This window comes from Passer domesticus, chromosome 28, assembly GCF_036417665.1.
Source record: "Passer domesticus isolate bPasDom1 chromosome 28, bPasDom1.hap1, whole genome shotgun sequence".
NCBI lineage: Eukaryota > Metazoa > Chordata > Aves > Passeriformes > Passeridae > Passer > Passer domesticus.
The window spans coordinates 2,465,467-2,480,357 of record NC_087501.1 but is presented as its reverse complement, the minus strand read 5'-3'; the positions used below and the strand labels follow the sequence as shown (position 1 = coordinate 2,480,357).

Below are 14,891 nucleotides of genomic sequence, written 5' to 3'. Positions count from 1 at the left end.
GTTCCACACCACGCTGGTGTCCTCTCTTCTCCAGGACAAACCCCCCCAGCTGCTCAGCTGATCTTCCCAGCAGCAAAGCAGAGCACAGACTGCCAGCAATGTAAGAAAATCAGCTGAGGGGTGGAAGATTAATTTTTGTACAGCATGAAAGAAAACTGTATTTAATTAGTAACTGAAGTACAAACTGGAGGCCAGACAGGTGGAACTCAACAGAAGGAATGCTGGAGCAAAGAAGATAAACATTATTGGGAGGATAAACTGAGTCACAAAAGGATGATATTTTATTTTAGGGTTTAAGGTTCATAGTTCAGAAAAGCCCAGGCTGTAGCAAGCCTGAGTGTCCCAGAGTGGCACATCACTGTCCCACAGACACCCCACAGCCCTCAGCAGGGCAAAACTGGGGGTGTCTCCCAGCACAAAGTATGACTGAGCACTTACACACATGCTTGTAACTTAAACCAGAACTCATCGTAACAATCAGCATCCGACATTTTAAAATGCAAAGTGTGTCCATGAACTGCACAAACACCCATCTCTGCTCTGGGAACACTACACCAGACACATGGTGCCTGATTTCAGGAGACTTTTGTGCTTTCTCATGTCAGTAAACATCTCTTTGCTCCACATGGCTCCACACAAGCACAACCCAGGATCTTGGGTACTTTCTCCATAGTTTACACTCAGCCCACTTCAGGTTTTAATAAACTTTTTTTGTTGGAGAGCAGTACAGGAAATCTAAAGACACCAAAGGCACCCACATGCAGCAGTTGCACTGCAAGTCTCACTTTTTACATGACCAAAAATCCTTCAGGAGTTGCCAATTACAAGAAGCCAGTAAAAGAACTGATTCTGGAGATTTTCAGCAACCACGCCTGGCTTCCTGCATCTCTTCAAACCGACCTGATGCTCTCACCTTGCTGAATGACCACAGACAAACCAGCAGTGGAATGCAGGGACACAAAAAGCAGAGCCAGATTGAGCCCAGGCACCAGCTCTGAGCTGGGAACAGGAGACCCCAGGCAGCAGCTCCTCAGCACTGACCTTACCTGGTCCTGTGGTGACCACACTGCTGCAGCCAATGTCCCAGCCAAGTGCACTGCAGGGAGAATTTGTCCCTCACCCCTTAAAGCTTCCCCTGCACTAAAGACCCAGCTGGGGCTGCAGCAATTTCTCAGCAGATCCTCACCCAGGAGGTGAATAAAGGATCACTTGGATTAAAACCACTGCCAGCTGCAGCCAGGGCTGGCTGAAGCAGCAGGAGCTTCCCAGGAAGGGCACTGCTGCTTCAGTGAGCAAGCAATCACAGAATCATGGAAAAAAGAAGGCTGGAAAAGAGCTCCAAGATCATTGAGTCCAGCCCTTGGATGAACACCACCACATCTGGTCATTTCTTGAGGCATTCCAGGGATGGTGACTCCACAAAAGGGTCAGGAAACAGCATCTCTTGATAAAAATGGAGGTGGGGGGAATCATATTTAATGGATTAATTTGGCAATTTTAGCAGCAGCAGCACTCCCTCTGCTGTGCTGTGCTCAGGAAGGTGACAGAGGGGGGACAGAGGGTCCCTGCCCTGTCCCAGTGGGGCTTTTAGGGGCACTGTGGGCACTCACAGAGAACCACACTTCCAGCTCATGGTGTCCTGACTCCATTCCCCACACGGCTGGATTTGTCAGCCCTCTCCATCATTTCACCTCACCAATCTGTGATGTTAAAGCCCATGGTTTATTTATTTCTTTACTTCACTAATAAAGCACATTATCTACAATGATTAATTTTGCAATAAAGAAACAACACTACTACAAATGGTGCTCTAAGACAACCTAAGGGGACTCTACAAAGTTCACATCCTAAATCCATCTCTCTGTTAGCTGTGAAACATCATTCCTCAGAGTACTTGGCTTGTTAATGGAATTCTTCTACAACCAAGTCCACGGCTCTGTCCCCATGTGGGAAATAAGCACCACTCCCAAGCTAAGGAATAATTAATGCACCAGTTTTGAGGGGGTTTGGTTCAAACCTCAGAAATGAGGATTTGTTATTTCACTTAACTGTGATACAACAGGATTATCTCAGACATCAGATATTCATTCTCTCAGAGCATTGGTGATGGATGAGAATACTAAATGGAAGGAGGAAGGATAATGAATACAGAGTGGTATGGGTCTATGAAAAAGAGAACTAGTCCAATTAACAGAATAATGAATTTCAGCTTGGTCGATAAATGTAATCATTTGTGTAAAACATTCTTTGTCTTTCATAAACTATTTGAAATCATACAAACATGACATTTCAATTAGGGCAAAAAAGACATAATGATAGAGAGCCAAGTTGTCATAGATCAAACAGACAAAACCCCAGACTGATGGGTCCCACAGCAAAGAGGGGAAGACAGAGACCATACATTCCCTGCAGTGCTCCACAGGGAAAAGTCCTTGGCCTTCTGCACTCGTACTTTGCCAGCAGCCTAAAGGAACTATAAAAACATCACTGGTAAAGTGAGGGAGTGACACAGGCTGGAGGAGCTGGCCATGGGCTCCACCCAGCCAAAGCCCCAGGCAGGCCAGCAGCTGAACCTGTGCTTGGGCTTAAAATGGAGTGCCAGGTCTGGGCACCAGCAGCTCAGGCCACCTGTGCACGGGAACTGCCACAGGCAGGGAGGGATCTCAGCTGGGCACTGCTGAGACAGGGGCCTGCACGAGGCCAAAGGCACAGGTGTGGGCAGAGCCCCCTCTGCCCCTGCTCCCCATGCCAGTGCACAACACACTGGGCACAGCACAGGGACTCAAAGGCTGCCTGGGTGCAGCACTGGGCAAAGGGGCTCAGCTGGCACAGCAGGTGCCAAGGCAGGCACCCGGGGACACAGCACAAAGATGCTGGTGAGAGAGGGCTCCAGCCCAACAAGGCACCACAAGGAACCAGGGTTAAGGCTTAAACTAAGCAGGTTAAGACTATAATGGGATATTTTTACAGTGAGGGCAATTAACTATGAGGAATTCTTATCAGAGGTTGTAATGGGTTCTCCACTACTCATTTATTAACTTTGATCATGAAGATAGGATCTGTGTCTAATCAGCCAGCTCCGGCTCATACAGGAATTCAGGGCAATCCTGCAGCCATGAAGACAGGAGTGACGTGGTGACGAGGGTCCTTTCTACAAGAAACTTGAAGAACTCCTTTCTCTTACCATCACCTCACAGCCCTGCGCTCGCCCTCTTTACCTGACAGCTGCTATTTCAATGGTTGCACACATCTGCACAACAACAGATGCAGACGGAAATGGTGAGTGACCTCGGCGACCGCGCCCAGGCCATCAGACCGAGGATGTGGGAGGGCTGAGGATGGTGAGGGAGCTCTGAGGAGCAGCAGGGCTGGGCTCCAGCACCCCTGCTGCAGAGCAGCGAGGCCGTGCCCGCCGGGGCAGGTCCAGGGCGCGGCTCTGCCGCCGCCCAGCACGTCACTTGAACACGGACGGAAACGTCGGGCAGTCGGGGGACTTCATCTTCTTCATAAACTTCTTGAACTCTTTGTTCTTCTTGTCCCACTTGTAGATAGCTGTCAACAGGTACTGAGTCTTCACCTGGCGGCCCATGATGAGGAAGTAGTGGCTGAGGTTGTCCAGCTGATGGCAGGGACAGTCTGCCCCGTTTTTTAGGAACAGCACCAGCTTCTTGAGGTTCTTCTTGCGGATGGGCCCCAGCTTCAGTGCCTTCCTCTTCCGTGGAATGATCATCTTGTCCCCATTCTCCTTCTTCACTTCCTTGATGGTCATCTTAAGAGCTGCAAAACAAGATGGGAGGGGGGGAAAACCAAAACTCCTGAGCAGCCTTCACTGGCACAAAGCCCCTGCTAAGTGAGGCTGAGGGAGCAGCAATGCCCTGTGCCACTGCAGACACACAGTGCCCTGCTCCACTCCTGCATCCCCCTTCTCTGCTCCTGAATCCTCCTGCTCCCTGGCATCGCCCTGGCCATGCCACTCACAGCCTCGGGTGGAGCTGCCCCATACCCAGGAGAGCACCAAGGTAAAACACTGACATCTTTGTTCCCCTTCCTGCAGCAAAGCACCCAGAGCTTTCCATTAGAGAGGGGACTTGTTCAGCTGCCAAGCACAAATGTTAACTGAGTAAATTAGGTGACTTCCCTGCTCTAGAGGCATGGAGAGACTCTTGAAAGGATCATTTAAAAGGTCAATTTGGCTTTTCAAGCATTTGTTTGCAGTCACACCGGCCCTCGGGTGCCTGTGAAACAAGTTTGCAAGCACTGGATGTCCCTGAATCAGAGCTGTGGAGATCCCAGCATGCACTCATTCTTCCCTGGGACAAGGGAAGTTGGTCTGCTACGACTGCCATGGAAAATACTTTCCCCTCTTTGGGTTCAGCATTTTCCTGAGTTAATCACAATACCCCCCACCCCAAAAAAAAAGGTTTTTTTTACAATGACCATGAAGAGGAATTTTGCATACATGGGAAAAATGATGAAAATGTGTTGTACATTAAAACATCATTTCAGTGCCATTTGGCTCTGCCTCATTTTGGGGGAAAAGCACATATGGACCAAAATTGCTAACATATTTTCATCATTTGGGAGTTTACTTCAGAGCTGCAGATAACTAGTGCTCAGAGAGGTGATTGGCTGGCTGCTGTCCCTTCTCATTAGAGTCTCAGGGCAGTTGCAGGCAGTCCACAAGAACCTCTGGCTCTGGCAGGGAGATGGGTCCTCACAGCATCATTCCTTGAAGCCCTGTTGTGCTGGAATGTGCAGCAGTGAACACGTGTTGCTTCCTGGACAGGAGCACTGCTCACTGTTCCAGACACAGCAGGACAGCACCACGACAATCCTGAGCAGGCAGCAGAGAGTCAGTGTCACCCTCATGCTCCCAGCCACTGCCCTGGCAACAGGGGCAATGGTGTTTGTCTGCCCCTGTGCCAAAAACATCCCTCAGGTTTGCCAAGAGCCCTGCCATGTTACACTGCTATCATATAAAAAAGTAATCTAGGACTGGAAACCTAAGTGAAATTTTCATTCCATCCGTTTTCCAAATCCAGGAGCTAAAGAAACTCAAGTTTTAAGGAGCTAAAGATGCTGAACCAGATCAGTTTGTAACAAATCTGAAAAATGAAGTAAGTAGTTTTCAAGCAGCTCTAAGTTCTCCATGACACCAGCTGGGCAGCAGTAGCAGCAACACCCCTCAAAATCAGCCTCACTTCCTTTATTCATGCTGACCAGAGCCCTTGCACTAAGCACAGAGGTGGCCAGGGCAGGAGGGATGCTAAAACACCATTACAACTGCACAATAAGAGATTTTGCAAAATGCTTTGATGAGATCACTGCAAAATTTGATGCTTTCTGCTAGAGGAAGAGAAGATCTGCCAGCTAGTGGAGGTGCTGATCTACTCCAAGTATCACCCAGCATGGAAGACAAAGAAGGCCTGGTAACCCTGCTCTGTGGGAGCTCACAGCTGCTCCCTCCCCTGCACACAGCAGCTTGTGAGCCAGCGATGCAGGTTCATGGGAGCTGCCCAGGGGAGCCACAAATCCAGATGTAAACCAAACCCTCATCCAAACCTCGCTCGTGCAGAGCGGCACACTGAGCCAAGATGGGATAGCGCCAAGGGGGATGAAGGAGGAGGCTGACCAGGGGTGCAAATAGCTGTGTCAGGCTCTGTTCTTCCCAGCAGCAATGTCCTTGAGAGCAGCAAGAGCCTGAGGTGCTGCCCAGGTAAACACAGGCTCATGGACCACCAAGCTTTACCTGCCTTGGGTGCTGCAGGCTGAGCAGTCACACAAGCATGATGATCTCTGCTCAGCCCTCATTCCTCTGGCTCCCCCAAACTCCCCTTGTTCACTTAATTGGGCCACATTCCCTAAGTCCCAACCCACACTCCAGGTGAGATTCCCAGGTGTGAAAGCTGGGTTCCATAGTGGCAGGCCAGTCACAGCTTTGGCACATCCCAGGAACAGCAGAAAAGGGGTGTCTGAGGGTACCCTCATTCCAGTGCTCATCCCCCTCTAGGAGCTCACCACCACGCAGTGGGAGGCAGTCTCCAGCTTCTGGCTTTCCCAGAACATGGCACTTGAAGGGGGTGCTGCAGCAGCTCTCCTGGTGAATCCCCAGCCCTGGGAATGCTGCTGCAGCAGGCAAAAGGCTGGAGCAGGATGCTTTGAGTCTTGGCTCCAGGGGCCAGCTGAGCTGCCAAAGCACAAGGTTTCCTCACTGGGAGCCTTGGCCTTTCCACCCCCCCATGCCACACCAAACCTGTCTCAGCACCAAGAGAAGGGCCAGAATCACCCCTGGGACCCCAGGACACCCTTGCTCAGACAGACTCAATCCTCAGCTGTGGCTGCCAGGCAGGAGCTGACCCCAGGACAGTCACCCATGTGCCACCTTTCCAGCCCAGCAGCTGCCCTGTGACCACAGGCTGCTTCAGCACCAGCTGTGGCACTGCTGGCAGCACCAGCCCCTGCCACTCTGCATGCCACAGCAGCCCCAGAGGGCTGCAGGACTGACATGCCACCCACAAGCCCTTCTCACCATTTACTTTCATTGGACACAAAAACATTCCAGCACAACCTTCTCCAAGGACAGCACTGTACTGGGGTAGTCAGCAGCTGAGGGCAGAGCCCCTGTGCCCTGCTCACAAACCACTACCACGCATCATTCCTGCTCCCCACTGGCACCTCCACCCCTTTTTCAGGACTAGGATGCTGTCTCTGCTGTTCTCCTGCACAGGCAGGGGCCCCACTCCAGCACCTCATGTGCAGGAAAGGGAATGTGAGAGAAGGGAAAGCTCCACTGTTCCTTCAGCCTCATTTTTCCTTCCTTTAGCAATCACTGAGAAGGAAGAAACCTGCCAGAAGACACATTAGGGCTGTAACAGGAGAAGGCTGCAGGCAAGGACCTGTCAGTCACAGAGAAAAAATAAACAGCATGTATTGATTGTTCTGCAGTCCCCAGTGCCACAGAGCCTGTTCAGCAGGATCCCCCAGACCCCGGAGAAAGGGCAGAAACAATAAATAAAATCACTAAGAGAAACAGAGCGTGGAATGAACTCCTGGAGTAAGAAACAAGCGCTGGCTGCAGCCCAGGGCAGCTGGGGGAGGCAGCTCTGGGGGCACTGGAGGCTGATCTTGTGCTTCCTCTTGCTGCCATTGCTCCCTCAGCACACCAGTACTACCCTATCCAGCCCCCTGTGCTGCTCTGTGCTCAGGCCAGGGTGCTGGCACCCCTCACTGACATCCACCCCAAAGCTGCATCCTGGAGCCCACATTGATCCCTGCTCACACAAAGGCAAACCCAGAGCTCTGCTGGACCACGAGGCTGGCAATCTCCTGCCCCCCAGCATCTTGTCCAAGATCCTCTCCTGCCTTGTCTTCACAGTTTGTGTTCACAGCTCACTGCAGCTCTCTTCCTGCACTGTGCTCTAGGCCAACAACACCAACAGCCACTTCCTAACTGGCACAGCCACACATCTGTGGGGGGCAAAGTGGTCCTCACCTCTCTTCTGTACCAAGCTGCTGGGATGTGACAGAAAACTACACAGTGGGAATCAGTGCAAGACCTACCAACAGCTGCCCCATGCAGCACATGCTAGTTTAAACATTTATTGTACATGTCTGGCTTTGATGAGGCTCTGTAACCTGTCAGCTGCCAGTGTTTACCTTGGTGGACGTGCATGAGAAACCTCAGTCTGAAGGTTTGGGAGTTTATAATAGTGCCAGATAAACAGCTTTCCCTGAGAAATCACCCCATGACAGTAACCCCCCAAGACTAAACAAAGATCCAAGGGCCATACACTGTGCTTTGGGAAAACTTCCTGAAGGTGATGCCTCCTCCACTAGCCACTCCCTCTGCTGAGACAGATGGATCCTTCCCTTCCCTCACAGGGCACAGGTAGGACCTTTACTGCATCCTATCCCCTGTTCCTGCTCCCCAGCTGGCTACAGATGGGCCACATCTGCCAGGAAATAATTCCATCCTTTGGACACTGTCACCACTGTCTTTCCCAGTAGTAACACTGTGGGTAAGTCACTGTCCCAAGGCAGGGGATTCCTCTGCTTTGGCCTCTGCTCCCTGCTGTATAACTGTCCCAGAGCACGGGAGGATATTCAGCAGCAGAAGCTGATGACAAGCAGGCAGCTGAGGTTGTATTTCCCTTCCCAGCACTCTCCTACCAGCAGGACACCCCCTCAGCTCACTCCCTGCACACCTCTGGCAAGGGGACATGACCCACCAGCACCAGGTCCCCTGCTGCCACTGGCCAGTGCCCCTCAATCCCTCTCTGGGATGAAAGCCCCCAGCCCCTGGCCCAGAACAGAGCTCTGAGCACCCAGCACCTCCCACTCCCCAGCCAGGCCAAGCACTGAATGTCTGCTTCCATTCCCCAGCCAAGCCAGAAGTATGCACATTCCTGGGAAACTATTACATGGGTGTTCCTCTTGGTGCTTTTCCCTGTTGGAAAAAGTCTGTGCTGAACTTAAAGACTTCTGGCATACCAAATCTGCAGGACAGTTGAGAATTCATTTCCAGCAGAAAGGGTAGCACACCAGCATGCAGAGCAGGTTTGGGTTTGCATAAGCACGCTCCAGTACAGGGCACATTCAAGTGCTAATCCCCCAGGAATGCACACCTTGTTCAATATGCCTTTAATAATCTTCCGGGAAAGTTACACACACCAGCAAGGATGTCAAAACCACTTAATTCTGGGTTTGATCTGAGAAAGCTAATATATTTCCTTGTGATAATCTTTTTTTTCTAACTGAAGTTCAGTTTACCACTGATTGTCTCACTCACTCACTCATTTAGGACAAAGCCTTCGAGTAGCTTTGCATTTTTTACCAAGGTCCACCTCTGCATGCCCACAGTGACATCTAGAGGCACACGTGCCCAGCCTTGGGGACAGACTGCAGGACACACCAGCACCACCACGGGCAGGGAAATGTGGCAGCTCCAGTCTAGGCACAGAGGGGTCATGCTGCCCCTGACCAGCTGGGAAGCCTCCCCGTGCCTGGAGTGCTCCTTCTTACCAAACTCGCTGGCACACAGGTGCTCCACAATGGCCTCTGACTTCATCTCATTGTCACACGGGGGACACACGGTCGTTCCTGGCAACAGAAAAGAAGTGAAGACAGTTGAGAGGTGGTGAGAAGCCAGCAGAGGTGGCATAGAGCCAGACTGCCCATGCTGTCAGTGTCACCCTCGAGGGGGACCCATGCACCCTGTCACAGCTCCCAGGAGTGTGGGACAACACCCTGCTGGGTGTAAGGAACCATCCAGCACCTTACAGGCCACAGGCAGCCCCACTCCACTGCTGTCAGTGGCCCCAAGGCCAGGCACAGGCAGCTGCTAAGAGCAAAAGGACAGCACTGGCTAAGGAAGGAGTTGTCAGGGCCAGGGACTCAGCTGAGGGAAGATGCCTGCCAAGGGGCACGGCCCATAGCCTGCTGACATTGCCTCCCCACTGCATGCCAAGGCAGGCACACAATGCCCAAACCCCAGCACAGCAGGAGAATGCTGCCCAGAGGTGGCACAAGTGCCAAGGTGCCACCCTGGTGCCAGGCAAGGGGTTCAGGACCAGGACAGCCCAGTTCAGCTGAGTGTTCCCCTCAGCACTGGGGACCACGCCACAGGCTGCCCAGGCAGGGCTCAGGGAGCCCCTGGCTCCCCTCCCTCCTGCTTTGTGCCAGAGCAGCACTGGTTGGGGCTGGAGCAGCACAGCTCTTGTGGATGCTGCCACCACCAAGAGTGGTCACCCTCTCTTTTGTTTTGAGCCCAGGGCAGCCTCATGGCTCCAGCAGAGCAGAGTCACCTCTGCTGGCCGTGGTCAACATCTGCCTCCTGGGAAATGCCAGCCCAGGGGATTTCACTGGGATCTGTCCTGGGAGGAAATCTCACTTCACCAGAGAATAAGAATCCGTTTCCAAGTCCCCATCTGCAGTTGGAGCAGACCACCCAGCAGCACAGACGTAGACTTGAGCTACTGGCAGATGAATTTATTGAGCTGGGAGATGCTGCTTGTTCCTGGTCCAGCAAGACTGAGGGCTCTTCCCACACAAGGGAGTTATTCTCAGGGACAACACTGCAGCAAAACATCTGCCAGCCCCTGCATGTAAACAGAGCACTCATGGCCTTCCAGCCCTCAGCCAGGCCAGCAAATCCACAGCATTGCTGGACAGAAAAAGCAGAGAGGTGTCTCAGAACGAGGGGTGCAGAGCCAGCACAGCTGGTGAGGGAGGCACAGCCACGACCATAGTGTCGTGTCTCCTCAGCCACAGATGCCCCATGGGGATTCAGGCCAGACATTCATTTTCCGTGGCTTGTTCTTCCCCTGTTGCCACCCCCAAATCTCTTCTGTGCCAAACGCCGATTCCTGGGGACGTGCACCATGACTTTATTAATCACACATGCAGAGCAACTGGCCTTCTGCTCGCTCCTGTGTGCAAGTCACAAGTCAGCCCTCACAGCACCAACATCCACCTCCAGAGCCCCACACTCTCTGTACTTCTGTCCATCGCCTCTTCTTCCAGAACCCTAACATGCAATGCCACTATCACCATCTCACTCAGTGACACAGGCAGGAGCCAGCCTTTGGAGACATGATGACATCCATAGTTACAATATTTCTTTCCTGGCTGCACATTTACTGTGCTCATGGCCTTCTTATTCTCATAGGAAGGTGACACAGGCCCAGCCCTCCATCTGCTGCAGAGCCAGGAGTACATCACTGTGCTGGGCACCACTGCCATGCCAAGCACTTCAATCTGCCTCAGCAGCCAAAGTGCACACGAGGAGGCTGGCCAAGCCAAGCCTACACCAGCCAGACAAACATGAAAGCCACCACTGCATCCACTCTGTGAGTTTTCCAGGCAACCAATTAAAATAGGAAAAAAAAGCAAACAAAAAATGGAAAATAAGACTCATTGTTCCCTGGTGCAAATACAGGCTTTGTTCTAGCTGTGCTCCAGCAGCCCCACAAGAGGCTGTAACACACCCAAGGTGGCAGAGACCCCTGACTTGCTGCCCAGAGCCAACAGCCAGCCTGAGGGCTGGACTTGGGAGCCCCTGGATAGCCCCTTCCACAGGCAGCAGCCTCACTTACACACAGTCCCCCTGCCCTAATCAATAACCTTGATCAGGTTGCTCAGAGTCCCACCAAACCTGACCATGAATGTTTCCAAGGACGGGGCACCCACTATGTTTGTAGATAATCTGTGCCGGTGTTTTACAACCCTCACTGTAAAAACTTCCTCCTTATATCCAGTGTAAACCAGCCCATCCTCCACTCCTGCCTCCTGCAGCCCTTTCACAGCCACTGGAGACACTGTCCCCTGTCAATGGGAAGAAAAATTGTCCTCTGCTCTGGATCACCACATCACACTTCAGTCAGGAACACAAATGGGGCCCAGCCAGCTCCTGCACAGCTCTGTGCCCCAGGAAAACTGCTGTTCTGTGGAGCCACAGCTCCCCCAAAACTGCAATCCAAAGACTGCTGAGGCACTAGAGCAGACATCCCCAGCCCACCCTGGGGGCCCACTGCAGGCTGGCTGGGGCCCATCTGCTGCAGCTGACAGCTCAGCTCCGAGCACAATCTCAGCCTGCCTCCAGCTCACTTGTTCCCTGCTGACCATTTTCCAATGCCTGGCTGCAGAGCCAGCTTACTCCAGGGGCAAGAGAAGGAATGTGTAATGCTGTATTAATCTGCAACTCCCCTGATGCATCCTGTGGGCCTGCAGGCTTTACTGCCTGTGCTTAAGGAGAAAGGAATTCAGCAGGTCAGCTCTTTGAGAGGCAGAAACAAATTCCAATTTCAAGGTGTTAATGGGGGAAAAAAACTGAAAGGGTTTGTTCTTATTAGTACCAGGAGAAAAGGGGGGACACTGCTTGGTTCTGACCCTCTTTGAATCAACAGGAAACACACCCAAGAGCAAAGGGACTCCAGGGGTTGGTGCTGACAGAAAACACAGACAAACCATGGACAGGGTGCACAACCCAGGCAGACAAGTACCCAGCCAGCACAGGGACAAGGACAGAGCTGCAGGTCACCCAGGATGACTCGACATCTGCAGGAGGTGGCAGTACCAGAGCTGAAGCAACGGGTGCCTAACAGAGCCTCTGTGGCATGCAGGACATCCAGCAGTGCTGGTCACACCACACCAGCGGCTGCAATTCACTTGGAGTTTGCTTTTTTTTTTCACTCCAAACTGTTTGAGGCACCACAAGAAAGCAGCAGTGTCCCACCCCACTGCTGCCTTCAAGACAGGTCCAAAAGGTGAAGAGAAAGTCGTTAAACTGCTCAGCGGAAAACCTGGCAGATGCTGCTCATTTAGAAGACTGTTCCTAAGTCCTGGCTCATTAATGTCTGTAAAATGAATGATCTGCACACAGCTCAGACTCTGTTTCAGAGCCTGGAAGGGGCAGCTCAGACCCAGCTGTCCCAGGAGCAAGCTTGGCTGCAAGTCCCTGGGGAAATAAAAGCAACCTTTGTACCTGCAACACGGAACACGGCCGAGGTCTTGACCAAGGGTCCAGGTTCACATAAGACATATTAAATTAGAGCATTCCTGGAAAACAACAAGGTTTCTCCAGCAGTCACACCAGGAAGGACAAGCCATGACAAGGAAGACAGTATGGCTGTGCTGCCATCCCTGCAGGGAGAGGCTGGTCCCTGGCAAGGGGATCAGCCAGAGCTCAGGCCCCCAGTTCCCCCTGGCACTGGAACAAACTTCACATTCTGGATGTCACCGAGATGTGACATGGGCTCCTGAGTACAGCTCCTCTGGGTACTGAGCCTGGGTGTCCCCTGTGCCTGCCATGCCACAGTCACCGTGCCACTGCTCTGCACTGTCCCCACACAGCTCCTGAGAGCCCTCAGTGCAGGATGCACTCTGCTCCCGTCCTCTATCAGAGGGGCTCTCTGAAGTGTGAGACCTTTCAAGACGGGCAGGATGACACTGCACAGTCCCCACAGGCTGGGTTACCCCTCCCAGTCGAGCACCACATACAGGTAGCTCTGTACAGGTAACTGCAAAGGGCAGACGTCCCTGCAGACGAGCTCTGACACAACACAGAAGCCACAAAAATCACTCAGCCCCCTCCCCTCCAGGCACTGGCACTATGCCCCCGTGGAATCAGGAGTGACAATTCCCTCCAATGATGATCTGCTGCCCAAAAAGCTCTCTTAGAGCCCCCTGCATCTCCCTCTACAAACATTCCTCCTGCCAGCCTTCCACAGTGCTCCAATAGCAAACACCGAAGTGACACCAGGGTATTTATTTATTTTCAAGTTTCCAGCAACAAGCTGCACTCACTGCAACTTGAACAAGCCGGTCTGGCACCACAGAAACGTGCTGCATGCAATGGAAACAAACACGAACCACGTTCACTTTCCCTAGTTGTTTCTGGGCAGGTTCCTTGCTCCCTTCTCCAGCCCACAGCCCACCCGAGGGCAGGGCTGGATCTCCACTGCATGCCCAGCCACCAGCTGCCCAGCCTCTTGTCCTAGGATGTGGGGGACCCGGCCAGCACTGCTGTCACTGCTGGGTCCAGCCAGCCAGCACTTTCTGCCGTGGAGACCACACAAATCCTGCTGCCCAGGGCAGCCCTGCAGGAGTCTGGCTGGGGAGCAGACCCAGGTCAGTGCAGTATCTGAGGACAGAGGGTCACGCCTTGGTCCATCAGGGCTGGAGCCCAGCCCCAGTGCATGTGCAGGGATCAGAACAGGCACAGCCCCACCGTGTTCCAAGCCTGTCCCAAGGCTCCGGGATAGGGATGAGTTTCCTGTCCCCACTTTCTTTGGGACAGGAAACACAGACACTTGAACTCTTCCTGCTGCCAAGAAGAGTTCAGGTGAGCCTCCTCCTGCCACAAGAACCCCTTCATCCCCTCCTGGGCTAACACCTGCCCCGTCAGCTCAGGGAGGAGTGCCAGCAGCAAGGCTGCAGCACGCCTTACCTTTAGGCCTGGAGACCTCGGTGGCATTGGGAGCTGTCATAGCAATGCAGACGTCATCCTGGGGAAACTGGTCACACTTGAGCATCTCTGGCCAGAAGAAGCCAAAGAACTGCATGACAGGCTCGCAGGAGTCGCGCACGGCCTCGCAGAGCCAGCGGCAGGGGTAGACGGGCCGGTCCAGGCAGACGGGGGCAAAGAGGGAGCACAGGAACACCTGGGTGCCCATGTGGCAATTCTTGTTGAGCAGCGGCACCCAGCTGCTCGCCTGGTGCTTCACCTCGGCCATGGTCTCGTGGTCCAGCAGGTTGGGCAGCACCATCTTGTCGTAGCCCACGCTGTGGCAAAGCCGCAGGTCGGCGGGGATGGCCACGCACTGGTGGGGCTTGGCGTAGAAGCGCCCGCCAGGGTAAGGGCCCAGGTCTGACTGGTAGCTGACATAGTCGTACTCGCTGGCCACGCCGCAGGCCAGCAGCCCGGCGGCCACCGACAGCAAGGCACGCAGGGCGGCCCCGCCGGGCCCCCTCACGCTGCCCATCGCCGCCACCCGCCGACGGCGGCCCCGACAGCACCGCACGCCGCTCCCCGCCGGGCGCCCGCTGCCGGCGGCCGCCCCCGGGGAACTCTCCTCGCAACCCCACCGGCGGCCCCGCTGCCCCGAGCCGCTGCCCTGGCCGGCTGCGCGCAGAGCCCCGCGGAGCTCCGCCGCCCTGCCGCCGCCCCGGCCCCGGCCCCGCTCTGGCCGCGCTCCGGCCGCGCCGCGGGTTTGTGAGCCCGCGGCAGCCAATCAGCGCCGCGCCGCCCGCCGCGCGCTGGCCCGCCGCTGTCAATCAGCGGCCGCAGGAGCCAATCCCGCCCCGCCCCGCCCCGCCCAGCGCCGCCCCGACGGCCCCGGAGCTCGGCCCGGTTCGGCTCGGCTCGGCTCGGCTCGGCTCGGCTCGGCTCGGTT

At 54.0% G+C, this 14,891-nt stretch overlaps 1 protein-coding gene across 1 annotated transcript; it reads right to left on the bottom strand.

The window, feature by feature from the left end:
- Positions 1 to 259: 259 nt before the first annotated feature.
- SFRP1 (secreted frizzled related protein 1) lies at positions 260 to 14,646 on the bottom strand. Its single transcript, XM_064400449.1, has 3 exons — positions 13,946 to 14,646; positions 9,022 to 9,099; positions 260 to 3,777 (listed from the first exon to the last, which is right to left on the bottom strand). The coding sequence occupies exons 1-3, from the start codon at positions 14,478 to 14,480 to the stop codon at positions 3,455 to 3,457; spliced, it is 936 nt and encodes a 311-aa protein (XP_064256519.1). The 5' UTR covers positions 14,481 to 14,646; the 3' UTR covers positions 260 to 3,454.
- Positions 14,647 to 14,891: the final 245 nt, after the last annotated feature.